General features: G+C 42.3%; 1 protein-coding gene across 4 annotated transcripts; it reads right to left on the bottom strand.

Annotated features, from left to right (window-relative positions):
* Positions 1–587: 587 nt before the first annotated feature.
* cdca2 (cell division cycle associated 2) lies at positions 588–17,084 on the bottom strand. Of its 4 annotated transcripts, none has more exons than XM_014161615.3 (14): positions 16,891–17,084; positions 16,172–16,338; positions 15,800–15,930; positions 15,388–15,544; positions 13,031–13,224; positions 12,638–12,811; positions 12,208–12,325; positions 11,662–11,957; positions 11,337–11,391; positions 11,166–11,237; positions 10,839–10,915; positions 9,084–9,161; positions 4,097–4,251; positions 588–2,065 (listed from the first exon to the last, which is right to left on the bottom strand). In XM_014161615.3, the coding sequence occupies exons 2-13, from the start codon at positions 16,308–16,310 to the stop codon at positions 4,135–4,137; spliced, it is 1,608 nt and encodes a 535-aa protein (XP_014017090.1). In that variant the 5' UTR covers positions 16,311–16,338; positions 16,891–17,084; the 3' UTR covers positions 588–2,065; positions 4,097–4,134. The 4 variants fall into 4 exon arrangements, with proteins under 4 accessions (XP_014017090.1, XP_014017089.1, XP_082822509.1 ...); XM_014161614.1 differs by lacking the exon at positions 16,891–17,084 and adding an exon at positions 16,745–16,884; XM_082966383.1 differs by lacking the exons at positions 588–2,065; positions 16,891–17,084 and adding exons at positions 4,699–4,797; positions 16,745–16,884 and having other exon boundaries at positions 4,113–4,251.
* Between the last annotated feature and the right edge of the window lie 430 nt (positions 17,085–17,514).

Genomic DNA, 17,514 nt, shown 5'->3' with positions numbered 1-17,514 from the left:
TTATTTAACTAGGCAAGTCAGTTAAGAACAAATTCTTATTTTCAATGAGGGCCTAGGAACAGTGGGTTAACTGCCTTGTTCAGGGGCAGAACAGATTTTTTACCTTGTCAGCTCGGGGATTCAATCTTGCAACCTTTCGGTTACTAGTCCAACGCTCTAACCACTAGGTTACCTGCCGCCCCAAGCTTCACATGGTAGTCACTTCAATTAACAGTTGTGCCTTCTAAAAGGTTAATTTGTGGAATTTCTTTCCTTCTTAATGCATTTGAGCCAATCAGTTGTGTTGTGACTAGGTAGCGGTGGTATACAGAAGATAGACATATTTGGTAAAAGACCAAGTTCATATTATGGCAAGAACAGCAAAGGGAAATAACAGTCCAATACTTTTTTGGTTACTACATGATTCCATGTGTTAGTTTTGATGTCTTCACTATTATTCTACAACGTAGAAAATTTAAAAAAAACCTTGAATGAGTAGCTGTTCTAAAACTTTTGACCAGTAGTGTACATATTTATAATTCTACTTTTAAGACATTTGTAATGCATTTCTATTTCAAGAGAGGCCTGTATAATGTTCAGACAATTAATAGTTTGGAAGATCCCCATTTTATTTAACGAATACAGGAGGTACACATTCAAAGAGTAAAAAATGCACTGTCTGTACATCTCCTACTCCATGAGCCTTGGTAAATGACAATAACTGCCAAACTGTTAAATCACAAAAGGTAGATCTTATTCCATTTATAATACTTAATTACTAAAAACAAAAACAGTGCTTTATAAAACTCACAACAACCAATAGCTTTTCTAACAGTATCAAAAGCAGGTGGACATGGTCAACCCTAGTCAAGAAAAGTAACGACCTTCATAGTGAATAGGGTGCCATTTCATTCATAGCCAAAGTGTCCAGGTAGTGGACAGGCTAGCATTGGAGTGGCTCATAGGTCAGTATGGTCCACTTCCTCCAGGGGAGGGTGTAGTAGAGCCTGGATGGAGCTGCGTCTGCCCCTGGTCTTCCTGCGGACAGCACTAATGGAGTCCAGAGAGGTGTGGGGTAGCCAGGCCAGGCCGGAGGCCTCCAGGGTGCTGCTCTGGCTCTGGTTCCTCAGGCTGCGGCGGACAGACCGATGCCCCCTGCAGGGGAGAGGCCTTAGCACATCATCAATGTTGAACTCTTCCTGTGCCCAGGGGGGAAGGAGGGAGTCTGGGTAGGAGGTGGAGGCCTGTTCTATAACGTTACCCAGCTCCATTCCTGACCTGTGGTTATCATTCACCTCCTGCCCTCTCTTCTCCACTGCCTGTGGCCCATTTCGCTGGGAAGCCTGCTCCTCCTCTCTGACTTTGCTGGCGTATATAGAGCTCCTTCTACCCCTGGAGCGGCCTGGGCCCTGAGCTGCTCCTCTCTGCCCGCCTTTGTTTGGACTCTGTTCTACATGGCTCACTGCCTTCTGCTCTGAGGGAGCCACTGTGGTGCTAACCTCATCTGGAGGAGGGCAGGGTGTAGTAATATCAGTGTCAGCTCTAGCTGGACTATCCCCTCTCCTACCTGCATCTGAAAGTGTGCCAGTGCATTGATCTGTAGCTACAGGGTCTGAGGTACATGGTGCGTTAGGTTCACCAGGTACTGTGTGCTTGGCTGGGCTGGACACTAAAACCTCTGGCTGGGTTGTTTCTGTTGGGTCTTGTTCTGTATCAAAGTTTTCTACCTGCTCCTCGGTCTCTTCACTCAACCAGTTATCAACAGGAACACTGACCTTCCTGCCCTTCCCTCTACCTACTCTAATAACACTCTGCCTTTTGGTTCTGGAGGTCTTTGTTGGACCTGACCATCTTCTCCAGATCTGTGCTGCTCTTCCAGTCCCAGAGCTGTCTGTGGTGGAGCCTACAGGGCTCTGGCAATCTACTGAAGGTCCATCAGAGGGCTCTGCAGCTGGGGTGGTGTCTTCTGGTGAGTCCTCACTGACCGGGGGGCAGAAGCAGCTTGACCACAGGGCTGCAGCTGTGACCACTCTGGTGACGGGGTCACTGTTAACGTAATCTTCTAATAGGATGGAGTCTTCTTTGGCTGTGGCGGGAGGACACACAACATGGGTTACTACTGAACATGATACATGTTCTCAGAACGTTAGTTAAATACCTAAAATAACCTAGAATTTCCGTTCTCAGAAGATTAATAAAATCGCCCAGGAAAACTTTTGGGGAGCCATAGTAAAATGTTCTCAGAACCTCCCTGCAACCTGTAAAATGTACGTTCCCAGAACAGGCAAAATATAAAAAAAGGGCAGCAGGTAGGCTAGCGATTAAGAGCGTTGGGCCAGTAACTAAAAGTTCATTGGTTCAATTCCCCGAGCGGACTAGGTGAAAAATCTGTCGATGTGCCCTTCCTTGAGCAAGACACAACCCTAATTGCTCCTGTAAGTCGCTCTGGATAAGAGCATGTGCTAAATAACTTAAATGTACTGTCTAGGGCTACTAGCTACTAATACAGACTATCTGGACATGCACATAGAGTGAATGGCCTATACAATACACAGTAGTAGCATTTCTATTGACTGAACTTAGTATTTTATCTCAAGTGTGAATCAGTGAGAGTAGTTGAACGTGCCTTGACTTGAGTGGTGTATCTAAGTCAGGGAAAGGCAACTAGAGAGTCAGCTGCAGCTGGTCAGGGGCCAGAAAATAATGACACTTTACACTACAAATTGACCACAATTAAGCCCCCCAAAAAATGGTATTTGAAAATAACAAATGGAGACCTGTCCCAAAGCCACTCCTGCATTGTCTTCGTTGTCCTATTGGAAGGTGAACCTTCGCCCCAGTCTCAGGTCCTGAGCGTTCTGGAGAAGGTTTTCATCAAGGAGCTCTCTGTACTTTGCTACTTTCAGCTTTCCCTCAATCCTGACTAGTCTCCCAGTCCCTGCCGCTGAAAAACATCCCCACAGCACTGTAAGGATGGAGCCAGGTTTCCACCAGACATGAAGTTTAGCAATCAGGCCAATGAGTTCAATCTTGGTTTCATCAGACCAGAGAATCTTGTTTCTCATGGTCCGAGTGTCCTTTAGGTACCTTTTGGCCAACTCCAAGCAGGCCGTCATGTGCCTTTTACTGAGGAGTGGCTTCCATCTGGCAACTCTACCATAAAGGCCTGATTGGTGGAGTGCTGCAGAGATCGGAGAACCTTCCAGAAGGACAACCATCTCCACAGAGGAACTCTGGAGCTCTGGCAGAGTGACCATCGTGTTTTTCTACCATTTAAGAATGATGGAGGCCACGGTGTTCTTTGGGACCTTCAATGATGCAGACATTTTTGCTACCCTTCACGAGATCTGTGCCTCGAACACAATCCTGTCTCGGTGCTCTAGGGACAATTTCTTCAACCTCATGGCTTGGTTTTTGTTCTGACATGCACTGTCAACTGTGGGACCTTTATATAGACAGGTGTGTGCCTTTCCAAATCATGTCCAATCAAATGAATTTACCACAGGTGGACTCCAATCAAGTTGTAGAAACATCAAGGATGATCAATGGAAACGAGATGCACCTGAGCACAATTTTGAGTCTTACAGCAAAAGGTCTGAATACTTGTGAAAAAAAAAAAGGTATTTCTGTATTTAAATGTTTAATACATTTGCAAAATTTTCAAAACTTGTTTTCGCTTTGTGATTATGGGGTATTGTATGTAGACTGACGAAAATAATGAATTTAATCCATTTAAGAATAAGGCTAACGTAACAATGTGGACAAAGGGAAGGGGTTTGAATACTTTCTGAATGCACTGTATGTCTCCATTTGTGGGAATACTTGGGAGCATATTTCTTTTTTTTTTTTAATGGTGATTTTAGTATTTTTAGGCCAACAATTAATAAAAATTTTTACAAAACACTCGGGGAGACCCCAGTGCCGACTCCTGATCTAAAGTGTCTTCATAAGTGATTGTGGGTGTAGTCCAAGGCCTGTTCGAATACTTCCTTGATGTATACTGTAAATCCAACAGTGGAAGCCTGGCTCTCACCAAACATGTTAGATCAATGATTAGTTCATGGAAGGAATGATTCTTCCTGGGTATTCGAACAGAGCCTAACAGCTGTGTGCTTACCTGTGCGTTTGCAGTTGTGGGGGTGTTGAGGAGAGTGGCTAAGGGAGGACAGGATCTCTGATGGGACTGAGTGTGGGATTCTTGGATGCATAGTCTCTCTTCCCATACAGAGAACGGTCCACCGCCTTCTTCGCAAAGCAACGCTTTGCTGAGTTCTAGAGAAACAAACACAGTGAACACCTAAGCTGGTTTGCCCCATTCTTACATCACTCCTTGTTTATTCATTGTTTTACTGTCACCTCTGAGGAATGCAGTTATTACAAGTGTAGCTCAGTTGGTAGAGCACGGCACTTGTAATGCCAGGGTAGTGGGTTCCATTCACAGAACCACCCATACGTAAATCGTATGCCAACATGACTAAGTCGCTTTGTATAAAATCTTATGTTAACTGGTTATACTACAGTGCATTCAGAAAGTATTCAGAGACGTTGACTTATTCCACTTTGTTACGTTATAGCCTTATTTATTCTAAAATGGATTAAATAAAATGTTTTCCTTATCAATCTACACACAAAACCCCATAATGACGAAGTGAAAACAGGTTTTTAGACACTTTAGCAAATGTGTATATATATTTTTTTATACAAAAATACGTTATTTACATAAATATTCAGACCCTTTGCTGAGACTCAAATTGAGTTCCGGTGCATCCCGTTTCCATTGATCATCCTTGATGTTTCTACAACTTGATTGGAGTCCACCTGTGGTAAATTTAATTGATTGGACATGATTTGAAAAGGGCACACACCTGTCTATATAAGGTCCCACAGTTGACAGTGCATGTCAGAGCAAAAACCAAGCTGGTTGAAGGAATTGTCCGTAGAGCTCCGAGACAGGATTGTGTCAAGGCACAGATCTGGGGAAAGGCACCAAAAAATGTCTGCTGCATTGAAGGTCCCTAAGAACACAGTGGCCTCCATCATTCTTAAATGGAAGAAGTTTACAACCACCAAGACTCTTCTTCCTAGAGCTGGCCGCTCGGTCAAACTGAGCAATCCAGGGAGAAGGGCCTTGCTCAGGGAGGTGACCAAGAACCTGTGTTTTAATAAAATCAACTATGTGCATTGAGCTTGTCTGATGCCTCAAGAGGGCGCCATAGCTAGATAACCAGAAGAAAAAACAACCCAACTACTCTCCTCCTGCTGGCTTACGCAGATTCTGCCATTACTCTCCTGAAGTTGCCGGTAATAGGCTAAACGAAGAGTCGGCAACCTTTCTCATGTAGAATACTATTTCTACCGATCTGCCTGCCAGTTATGGTTTCACATATGCACATTTGTGAAAGTTTAATTTATAATAATAATGCCTTTCATTTAATTTATAATAATGCCTTTATATCTCAAAATCATTGTCATGTGGTTAATAAAAATTCTATCCAAATTAATTAAAATGATAAAGCTAAAAAGCAACTTCTATTTCCATCTATGTAAGAACAGCCTACATAAAGCCAACAAATAACATTGCAGCCTGCAGGTAGAAAATATCCAGATTAAAAATAAATATCCAATAAATCACATTGGCTACACATTGCCCATCTGCAATGAACTTGAAACATTGTATCAACTATTAACTTGGGTCCTGCCCAAAGCTTGCCTAGCGAACATTGTAGAAAATATTCTCAGCCCTCATTTGCCCATGCCAGTGAGCTCTGGACAGACACAGCTGTTGGCTATTTGCGCAAGGGATAAGAAGCAGTGTTTGACTTAGGCAGTAGCTCGCTGAGTACTGGCACCTCAAATGTTCTACTGCTTGGGCTCCTGTTCCTCTTATAGAATATTAGCTCAAAACTATTGTGGAGCTCCTGCACCTAAATATAAACAGTACCCGCAGCCAAAATAAGTACCGGAACCTATTTCAGTCCAAGTCGAGCACTGATAAGAAGCCTATTTTATGACATTTCCACTGGATAAGAGCATTACATTTTCCCCTTTCATGCCAAGTGGTTATTGAAAGGGAGAGAGCTGGAAAGATTTTTCAAATACATTGAGGAACTATTGTAATTCTCAATGGATGTAAAAACAAACTTTGTTTGCTTACTGTTTGAGGTGAAGAAAACATTACTTTGGGAATTTCCACAGGTTATTAGTAGTGGTGCATTAAGCCAATCAGAAATACTATCAGATCCCCAAATGGGCACATTTATATACCTACATTTGCACACAGGCTAGGTAAACTATAGGCCTACTTCTATACGTGCGCGTCCTTACTCAACATTGACAGGAGAGCTCCAAACAAAAGACAATGACTCAATTGACAGAACTAGTAAATGGAATGAAATAAACCAAAACGTGTTTCTCACAAGTGTAGCATAGGTTGTGCACTCTGCAAACAACGTGTCCACTCCGACAATGAGAACAGGGAGACTGAAATAATAATATTGAATGCATTAAAAGAAATGACCGTAACAAACATTGTAGATTAGAAATGACAAGAATTAACAGTAAATGTACAACTGGTGATATACAGTACCAAGAAACACGAGCAATGGACATTAGACCGGTGGAAATCTGTCCTTTGGTCTGATGAGTCCAAATGAGATTTTGGGTTCCAACCGCCGTGTCTTAGTGAGACGCAGAGTAGGTGAACAGATGATCTCTGCATGTGTGGTTCCCACCGAGAAGCATGGAGGTGGTGTGATGGTGCTTTGCTGGTGACACTGATTTATTTAGAATTCAAGGCACACTTAACCAGCATGGCTACCACAGCATTCTGCAGCGATAAGCCAACCCATCTGGTGTTGCGTTTAGTGGGACTATCACTTGTTTTTCAACAGGACAATGACCCAACACAGCTCCAGGCTATGTAAGGGCTATTTGACCAAGAAGGAGAGCGATGGAGTGCACAATCACCCGACCTCAACCCAATTGAGATGGCTTGGGATGAGTTGGACCGCAGAGTGAAGGAAAAAGCAGCCAACAAATGCTCAGCATACGTGGAAACTCCTTCAAGACTGTTGGAAAAGCATTCCAGGTGAAGCTGGTTGAGAGAATACCAAGAGTGTGCAAAGCTGTCATCAAGGCAAAGGGTGGCTACTTTGAAGAATCTCAGATATAAAATATATTTCTATTTGTTTAACACTTTTTGGGTTACTACATGATTCCATTTGTTATTTCATGTTTTGATGTCTTCACTAATTATTCTACAATGTAGAAAATAGTACAAATAAAGAAAAACCCTTGAATGAGTTGGTGTGTCCAAACTTTTGACTGGTACTGTATGTAATGGGGAATTGATATGCACCAACAATCAAATGCAAACAATTCACACAATGAAGTTGTATAACAAGGAATATGCACAAATTGGCAAGAGAGCGCATTCTGGAGAGAACAGTGCATTGTGCATCTGGGGGCATGATCAATCCCACGTCTGCATTGGCCATGCTGCATTTACGGTGATACGACCTCAGCAGAAGTCAAGCCATTCATACTTCTTGCACTTCGCAGAGCTGTTATCAAGGAAGTGAGTTTGTATTTATACAGGATGTACCACCCCCACCTACCGTCAACCAATCATGTCAATGCGGAGCTTTACAAAGCCCTCCGCATTGTTACAACATTTGGGAGGCACACAGCGATGGGTACAGAGCTGGATTTAGCCTCTGCATGCTCCGCAATTGCGTCACACCCTCCATATGGAGACTCCGACCACATTTTCGTATCAAGCATAAATTGGCTTTTAGTCTTGGCCTCCGCAATAGATTAGTTCACTGAGATGGGTGCAAATGTTACCGCTCGACTAAAACAAATCTCGGTCGACCAACAGCCCAACGACCAAACAATCGACTAATTGGGGTCAGCCCTACCAGAAGGACAACCATCTTTGCAGCACTCCACCATTCAGGCCTTTATGGTAGACAGACTGAAGCCACTCCTCAGTAAAAGGCACACGATAGTCCGCCAAAAGGCACCTAAAGAAACAAGATTCTCTGGTCTGATGAAACCAAGATTGAACTCTTTGGCCTAAATGCCAAGAGTAAAGTCTGGAGGAAACCTGGCACCATCCCTACAGTGAAGCATGGTGGTGGCAGCATCATGCTGTGGGAATGTTTTTCAGTGGCAGGGACTGGGAAACTAGTCAGGATTGTGGCAAAGATGAATGTAGCAAAGTACAGAGAGATCCTTGATGAAAACCTGCTCCAGAGCACTCAGGACCTCAGACTAGGGAGAAGGTTCATCCTTCCAACAGGACAATAACCCTAAGCACACAGCCAAGACAACGCAGGATTAGCGTCGGGGCAAGTCTCTGAATGTCCTTGAGTGGCCAGCCAGAGCCCAGACTTAAACCCGATCAAACATCTCTAGAGAGTACTGAAAATAGCTGTGCTGCGACGCTCCATATCCAATCTGACAGAGCTTGAGAGGTTCTGCAGAGAAGAATGGAAGAAACTCCTCAAACACAGGTGTGTCAAGGTTGTAGTGTCATACCCAAGAAGACTCGAGGCTGTAATCGCTACCAAAAGGTGCTTCAACAAAGTACTGAGTAAAGGGTTTCAATACTTATGTAAATGTGATCAGTTTGTTTGTAATAAATAAAATAAAAAAACATTGTCTTTATTCAGTATTGTGTGTAGATGATTTAATCTATTTTAGAATAAGGCTGCAACGTAACAAAATGTTGAAAAAGTCAAGGGGTCTGAAAACATTCAGAATGGACTGTATATATTATTATAACAATCCCAGTAGTTTCTTCTTTGGCCCCTCAATGCTCATTCCCTTCCTTTCCAAAACTAAAGTAAATACCACAAGTACTCCAAACACCACCACCTTCTAAATTAAGTTTAATTCTTGCAGAAATTTGAATGAAGTAACCACCTAAATTCCTTGAGTATGAGAAAGGCAGATTGACTGTGGCTTACAACGAGGCAAGTAGCTTGGTATATGTAATACCTCCCTGAGGCTTAGCTCACTGTACTACCCACAGCCACAGTGTGTAATATTATACATCTCTGTAGAGAAACTTATGAGTGATGAGCAGAGCCCAGACTGACCTTCATCCTCCCACAGGCAGACTTGGCAGCAATACGAGACGACCTCTTCTTCACAGGCTCACTCTTCTCCTCTGGTTGCTGAAAGATCAGAGATAGATAAGAGATATGAAGAGATATACAGTTAGAGAGGTGGCATTAGGATAGGATCTATTTGGATACACTCACAAACTCTTCCATTGAGATTAACCCTAGATCATCAGATTAACCTGTTGGGTCTAGGGGGCAGCATTTGCACGTCTGGATAAAAAAAATGTACCCGATTTAATCTGGTTACTAATCCTACCCAGTAACTAGAATATGCATATACTTATTATATATGGATAGAAAACACTCTAAAGTTTCCAAAACTGTTTGAATGGTGTCTGTGAGTATAACAGAACTCATTTGGCAGGCAAAACCCTGAGACATTTTCTGACAGGAAGTGGATACCTGATGTGTTGTATTGACTTTAAAGCTATCCCATTGAAAAACACAGGGGTTTAGGAATATTTTGGCACTTCCTATTGCTTCCACTAGATGTCACCAGCCTTTACAAAGTGTTTTGAGTCTTCTGGAGGGAGATCTGACCGAACAAGAGCCATGGAACGGTGATGTCCCATTAGACACCTGGCGCGCTACTTCATGTTGGGTACCCTCGTTCCAATACGTTATAAAAGGCTATGCATTCGTCCACCTTGAATATTATTCATGTTCTGGTTAAAAAAGGCCCTAATGATTTATGCTATACAACGTTTGACATGTTTGAACGAACGGAAATATATTTTTTCCCCTCGTTCATGACGAGAAGTCCGGCTGGCTTACATCATGTGCTAACGAGACGGAGATTTTTGGACATAAATGATGAGCTTTTTTGAACAAAACTACATTCGTTATGGACCTGTGATACCTGGAAGTGACATCTGATGAAGAGAATCAAAGGTAATGGATTATTTACATAGTATTTTCGATTTTAGATCTCCCCAACATGACGTCTAGTCTGTATCGCAACGCGTATTTTTCTGGGCACAGTGCTCAGATTATTGCAAAGTGTGATTTCCCAGTAAGGTTATTTTTAAATCTGGCAAGTTGATTGCGTTCAAAAGATGTAAATCTATAATTCTTTAAATGACAATATAATATTTTAACAATGTTTTCTAATTTTAATTATTTAATTTGTGACGCTGACTTGACTGCCGGTTATTGGAGGGAAACGATTTCCTCAACATCAATGCCATAGTAAAACGCTGTTTTTGTATATAAATATGAACTTGATAGAACTAAAAATGCATGCATTGTCTAACATAATGTCCTAGGAGTGTCATCTGATGGAGATTGTAAAAGGTTAGTGTATCATTTTAGCTGGTTTTATGGTTTTGGTGACCCTGTCTTTGACTTGACAAAACATTACACACAACTCTTGTAAATGTACTGTCCTAACATACTCTAAATTTATGCTTTCGCCGTAAAACCTTTTTGAAATCGTAAAACGTGGTTAGATTAAGGAGATGTTTATCTTTCAAATGGTGTAACATAGTTGTATTTTTGAAAAATTTGAATTTTGACATTTATTTGGATTCAAATTTGCCGCTCTTGAAATGCACCTGCTGTTGATGGAGTGCACCACAGGTGGCACGCTAGCGTCCCACCTAGCCCCAAGAGGTTAAGATAGTAATAATATTATGATAATCTTATCTCTGGACCAATATTATCTAATTGATGTGTAAGTGGAGGGAATGAGGATATCCTGTTCAGTGAATGAGTGGTGTGTTACCAGACCTTTCTCTTTCTGCTGCGAGAGCGGGCTGTGGCGGCTGGTTCTGGCTCCAGGGCAGGGTCAGGCACTGGGGCAGCATCTACAGCAAACACACCTCCGCTTAAGCCTCTCATTTGACCTCACTGACACCCCTGTAAACACTAAGCCAACGACTTGAGGCTGAAAGGTGCTGTTACATAAGGGGAGGGAGTGAAAGGTGGGTGGAATAGAATTTGAAGTCTGACCGTACGTCCCAAATGGCACGATATTCCCTATATAGCGCACTATTTAGGAAATAGGGTGCAATTTGAGACACACCACCAGTCTAAACTGAAGTAGCTAGATCTCACCTGACATTTCCTCACAAACAGAGTCCTCCTCTTGAAAAGCTGAGGTCAGATCCAGAGGTCCAGTCTCCAGCTCTGGAAATACATACAGCAAGTGACAACAATGTGAAGTTTTACACAGAGCTTGACTAGAAACAGCTTCCTCTCAGCAATGATCACCGTTCAACAACCAACCTGCATTGTCCATCCATGAACTGTCAACATCTTCTTCCATTGAAGGGAAAGGGATCTGAGGGCATAGCGAATTACTGCATTATTTACATTGGCAATAACTAACCTACATGCTGGATTACCAGAAAGAACAATTCAATGATTGGTCGTACTCATTAGGGAACACTGTAGCAAAACGTTTGGCAAAGGAATACAAGTGTTTCTTATTGGAAGTTCAGGTAGTCCCTTCCTGTTTCAGTACCCGTCTGCTTCCGTTTGGTGCCTAATGAATACGACCCTGGCCTCATTTTGGGGCAGGTCAATCACTGTGTTGGTGATTGACAGGTACCTTTCCCTGAGTGTGGGCGCTCTCCTGTTCCCCACAGCAGGGTCCCATAGTGAGGGGTGGGGAGGCTCCAGTTAGAGAGGGGCTGCTGAAGTCCGGCTGAGCCAGGGTTAAGGGGGTCTTCAGCAGTGACCTCAGCTGGGACCCCCTGCTAGATGTTAGGGCGCGGGCCGGGGTTCCCCCTTTCCGTAGAGGGGTGCTGGGGGGCAGGTTCTTGTCAAACAGTTCAGGGGGCAGTAGGATCCCGAAACGCACCTGCTTCTGCATAGTGGAGTTAACGTTACCACCATCAGCTTCATCTGAAGGACAAATAAATATTGTTTACTCATCAACATCACTTGACCATAACAGCTTTATTCAACCTCCTGCTTCTCGTACAGAAAAATGTTAGAGGAATCATGACCAACAACAGCCTTTGCTGCTCTCAGAAACAAGCCTTTTCTTGCTTAGTCAATATTGTCTGTAGTATGCTTAACTTGCACTGGGCTTCAAAGCGTGATAAAGATGAAAGGATAGGATCCTCTTAACAGAGGAGAGCAGCATATTTACCAGTGGTGTTCATCTCCAAAAGAGATGGCATGGCGAACAGCTGGGGCAGAGTTGTCCTGACTCGCCCTGAATGCAAAACCAGAGGTTGGCTGGGGCTGTGCAGTTCAAAAGAGCACTCCTGTGGGGTGAGAGGGAACCAAAGATAATGTTTGTGAGCCAGGCAGGAACCTGTGGTGAAAGTAGCAGTTGTGTTCGCTGCAGAACTGTGAGGGCTTCACAGAGAGGAAAGGAGGCTGGGGTGTTGTGTCCCAAATGGAACCCTATATAGTTCATTACATTTGACCATTCTACATTTGACCATTCTTCGGCCCTGGACAAAGTTATTATTATTATTTTTTTTACACCAGGTGAGTTGACACTACATACGGAATAGGGTGCCATTTGGAACACATATTGGTGTGTGTGTGGATGAGGCTAGATGAAATCTTACCTGGTCCTGCTCCTCCTTGGTGGGAGTGGAGTGCTGCTGCTTCATAGGAGAGGGCTGTGACTTGCCCTGGGTGATCTGGGACACAGCATCAGTACCCAGGGCTGGTGACAGAGACACACTAGAAGGTTCTACATTGAGAGCTGACTGATGGTCCTTGTTCTGGGCAACTGCAACCTGAGGAGGTGATCATGATGGGTTAGTGGTTGTCAGGACATAGTGGTCACAGTATAATGGTTCATAATAATTAATTTAGTTTATAAAGACTTTTCTTACCAGTTGCTCAACATGCACACGACAAAGTTGAAAAAAAGACACCAACAGATTCTGAATGGTTTGCCAAGTTATATTAGTCATTTAACAGACAGGAATGTTTTGCCAGTGTGATGAGGTTACCTCCTTGTTCTGTTGCTGCTTCAGTATGGTGGCAGTGCGTTTGAGGACAGGAGTGGTGGCCTCCCTAATCTCCTCCACACACTCCCCCAGAGTGCGTGCTGTGCAGCGCCTCTTACTGGGTGGGGAAGTCAGAGAGGGATGCTGGCTCACTGGGGACATGTTCTCCTTCCCACCACCATCACAGCTCCACCCACCTGATAGTTAAGACAACACCCATCAACAACTATAGCCCAGAATAGAAAACTCTTAAAGAATATACTAAAAGGGACAATCTGTAGTATCTGGATGAGACATTTTCAGGAGCTCCAAAAACATTACACAAGAAAAATGCTGGTTTCTCCATGCCCTCACTGAAGTATAACACATATATTAAAACTTAAAGGTGCTACACATAGGATTTGTATTTTTGCATTGTAATTTCAGAAAACATCCATAATACATCTGCTAATAGTGGAATGATAGTGTTTCACAGTATTACTTACCCACCAGTGTTGTGATTGAGAAAACAAGCAGTGAATAGTGTAGGGAATCATTGTACCACAAACTGAAATTGAGGGAACAGTGTAGAATTTTAGCAACCAGGAAATGACAGAACAGCTTTCCCAGTTCGACAACAAATTCTGCTCCTTCTGGAAAAATCAATAGGCGAATATCACAGCCAATCACAACACTGGCGTAATACTGTAAAACACCATCATTCCACTATTAGCGCCAGATACTGTATATTATGGACATTTTCTGAAATTACAATGCAACAAAATATCTTACAAATCCTGTGTGTAGCACCTTTAAACATTTTGGGGGGAAAAAGTCCAACATAATCTGATAACTTTTAACTTCTTTGGGATAGGGGCAGTATTTTCACGGCCTGATAAAAAAAACGTACCCGATTTAATCTGGTTACTACTCCTGCCCAGAAACTAGAATATGCATATAATTAGTAGATTTGGATAGAAAACACTCTGAAGTTTCTAAAACTGTTTGAATGGTGTCTGTGAGTATAACAGAACTCATATGGCAGGCCAAAACCTGAGAAGATTCCATACAGGAAGTGCCCTGTCTGACAATTTGTTGTCCTTCTGTTGCATCTCTATCGACATTACAGCATCTGTGCTGTAACGTGACACTTTCTAAGACTTTCATTGGCTCTCTAAAGCCGCCAGAAAGTGGAATGGGGTGTCTGCTGTCTCTGGGCAAAGTACAGCAGCTCTGTTTGTGAGTGGTCAGCCTGGGGACAGCGAGACTGGAGATGCGCGGTCACGAGACTTCTCCATTTTTTTCTTTCAGCCTTTGAATGAATACAACATTGCCCGGTTGGAATATTATCGCTATTTTACGAGAAAAATAGCATAAAAATTTATTTTAAACAGCGTTTGACATGCTTCGAAGTACGGTAATGGAATATTTTGAAATTTGGCACGAAATGCGCTCGCGCGTCACCCTTCGGAGATATTTGGATATAACTATGGATTATTTGGAACCAAAACAACATTTGTTGTTGAAGTAGAAGTCCTGGGAGTGCATTCTGACAAAGAACAGCAAAGGTAATCCAATTTTTCTAATAGTAATTCTGAGTTTAGTGAGCCCCAAACTTGGTGGGTGTCAAATTAGCTAGCCTGTGATGGCCGAGCTATGTACTCAGAATATTGCAAAATGTGCTTTCGCCGAAAAGCTATTTTAAAATCTGACACCGCGATTGCATAAAGGAGTTCTGTATCTATAATTCTTAAAATAATTGTTATGTATTTTGTGAACGTTTATCATGAGTAATTTAGTAAATTCACCGGAAGTTTTCGGTGGGTATGCTAGTTCTGAACATCACATGCTAATGTAAAAAGCTGGTTTTTGATATAAATATGAACTTGATTGAACAAAACATGCATGTATTGTATAACATAATGTCCTAGGAGTGTCATCTGATGCAGATCATCAAAGGTTAGTGCTGCATTTAGCTGTGGTTTGGGTTTATGTGACATGTATGCTTGCTTGGAAAATGGCTGTGTGATTATTTGTGTCTATGTACTCTCCTAACATAATCTAATGTTTTCCTTTCGCTGTAAATCCTTTTTGAAATCGGACAATGTGGTTAGATTAACGAGAGTCTTATCTTTAAAATGGTGTAAAATAGTTGATTGTTTGAGAAAATTGAATTGTGGTATTTTAGTTGGTTTTGTATTTCGCGCCGTGCGATGCCATTGGCAGTTGGCTAGGGGTTCCGCAGGCGGAACGGGGTTCCGCTAGCGGAACGTCTGTCCTCAACCGGTTAAATAGTATACTCAGACAAAGCACCGGTTTCAGTTCACGTAATAATATATGATTAATAACTGATTTATCTTTTTTCATTGAAGCAGACTGACCATCAGACAGAACATCTCTTGTTTTGATGCATCCCCCTGTGTGATTGTCCTGTTTCAGCACTGCTTCATTCTCCACATTCATAATGCTCTGGAAGATGGCCATCTTCTGCTTTAGAGTAGAGGGGACTCTGGGAAAGAAGGGGATGGCTTGGGTATCCTACGAAGAGAGAGAAAAAAGAAATGCACGGTAAACACAAATGTCTTCAAATGTTATGTGATGCAATTGGTTAATTTTCAATGACAAATGCAGTGTAACAAGAGACAGCTTATAGGCTTGTCATAAATGTAACTAAGACTATTATAGCCTCAACTCAGATGAACACAAACAGTCCTAGAGGAACTTTTATCTGCAGTGCACTAGTTATGTTTATTGCAATCTTTGAGTATGAATGAATGAGCAAACTCATCTCACCTGTGGTGTTGTGGGGGGAGTTTTCATCCTTTGTTGGGCAATGTAGCGGATTAGGGAGTTGGTCTCTGGTGAACTCCGTACCCCAACATTGGACCTCCGCTTCACCTTCAGCTGAGCTAGGCGAGATTTTTCTGGGGAAAGACAATACATGCACCATTCAATGGGACATTCTTGATTCAGGAAAAACAAACAATTGTCTTGTGTCTTGACAAAGCAATGTCTAGACCTTGAACATATAGCTAGCTACATTGCCCAGATACATTTGTGTTTTGGGTTATAATAATGAGTTAATTGCAGGGTAAAGTCGGAAAGAGCAGTGGACCCAGTGGAATGATATCAACAGAGTCAACTAATTTCTTCTATCTGAATTACCTTTGACGTTAGAAGATGGCGTGAAGCTTTGAGTGGAGATACCCAGTTGGGAGGGTGTGAGCAGGGTGAAATCCAAGGGTGATGTGATGTTGCTCATTGGAGAAAGACACGAGGCCTCCAGTAGAGTCAAGTTGTCCATTTTCAACTCTGAACTTAACGTTAACTACCTTCAACAGAAAGGATTGGAAGCACCTTAAGTGGGTTCTGTCATCTAAACCAAGAAAGCACGCAACTGTTGTCAATAACAGTTGATAAAATTGGGTCGATAATGCATTCAAGGGCAAGAAGGCTGACAAACCAAGCAACGACTGATGATCACACAAAAGTTTAAACGAGTGCTAGCGAGGAAAGGTGATGCGACAGGCGTTTGTAGCTTGCAAGTTATTGACGCTATGCATCCAACAAGTACATATTAAAACGAAGTAAAGCCATTTAACACCTTTATAAACCAGTTGTGAGGTTAGCGAAATACAAGTTCACATTTACGTTACAAAATGGCTAGCTAACGTTAGCTCAGAGTTTCCTGGCCAGCTAACTTTAACAATACATTCACTGAATTGACAAACATATTACCTAGCGAAACAGATCAGCGACCATAATAATAATAAGCTAGCTAAATGACTAGATAGCAACAACGAAACAGTTTCCAGCTAGCTAACATGTTATAGCTGGCAAGCTACCCTAGGTCCCTAGCGAAATTTGAATTTCGCAACACTCACTGTAGCCGTGGCACGAAATTCCTTCCGCGACTCGAATAAAGGAGAGCATCTTGTTGAACGTAAACATGTCCAACAAAATCATTACATGTTTAACAAACGTAAAAGTAAATTCAAAAACGTTTGCATTCAAACGTATCAAGATACTGACATAATGCGATAGTTATGGACATTTGGGGACTATTTCGTATGTCTACAGAAGGATCTAATTTCATACGAACTCGCCAATGAATGTGAAAACACATGTCACGTGTCTCTGCAATATCCAATGAATCACATTTTATTTAGTACTCCAAAATGTGTCCCTACGCATTCAAAATAAGTATGAACAGCTCAAGTATCCCAACGTATTCCCTGAAACAAATCTAAGCTAAAGAAACGTCCCGACTGTTCAGAAATACAGTGGTATTTTCATGCACTCTTCTTTGTATTACAACTTAGTCTCACATAGCCTATATAATGCATCTAAAATGTCAAGAAATTGTGATGAAAACCAAATAGGCAAACAGTTGGATTGGTTAGATCCCAAACTTGTTATAGTCCCGTGCCTTCAAACATACAACTTCCATCTGCGTACCCCCTCTAGCACCAGGGTCAGCGCACTCTCAAATGTTGTTTTTTGCCATC

This window comes from Salmo salar, chromosome 20 (genome assembly GCF_965601325.2).
Source record: "Salmo salar chromosome 20, fSalSal1, whole genome shotgun sequence".
Taxonomy (NCBI): Eukaryota; Metazoa; Chordata; class Actinopteri; order Salmoniformes; family Salmonidae; genus Salmo; species Salmo salar.
This window is presented reverse-complemented; position numbering and strand designations above follow the sequence as displayed.

Coding starts and splice junctions, on each gene's coding strand:
- cdca2 (XM_014161615.3), bottom strand. CDS start 16,310: ATGGACAACTTGACTCTACTGGAGGCCTCGTGTCTTTCTCCAATGAGC. Junction 15,545..15,799: donor CTCCCCCCACAACACCACAG/GTGAGATGAGTT, acceptor CTCTCTTCGTAG/GATACCCAAGCCATCCCCTT. Junction 12,812..13,030: donor AGCAGCAACAGAACAAGGAG/GTAACCTCATCA, acceptor TCACCTCCTCAG/GTTGCAGTTGCCCAGAACAA.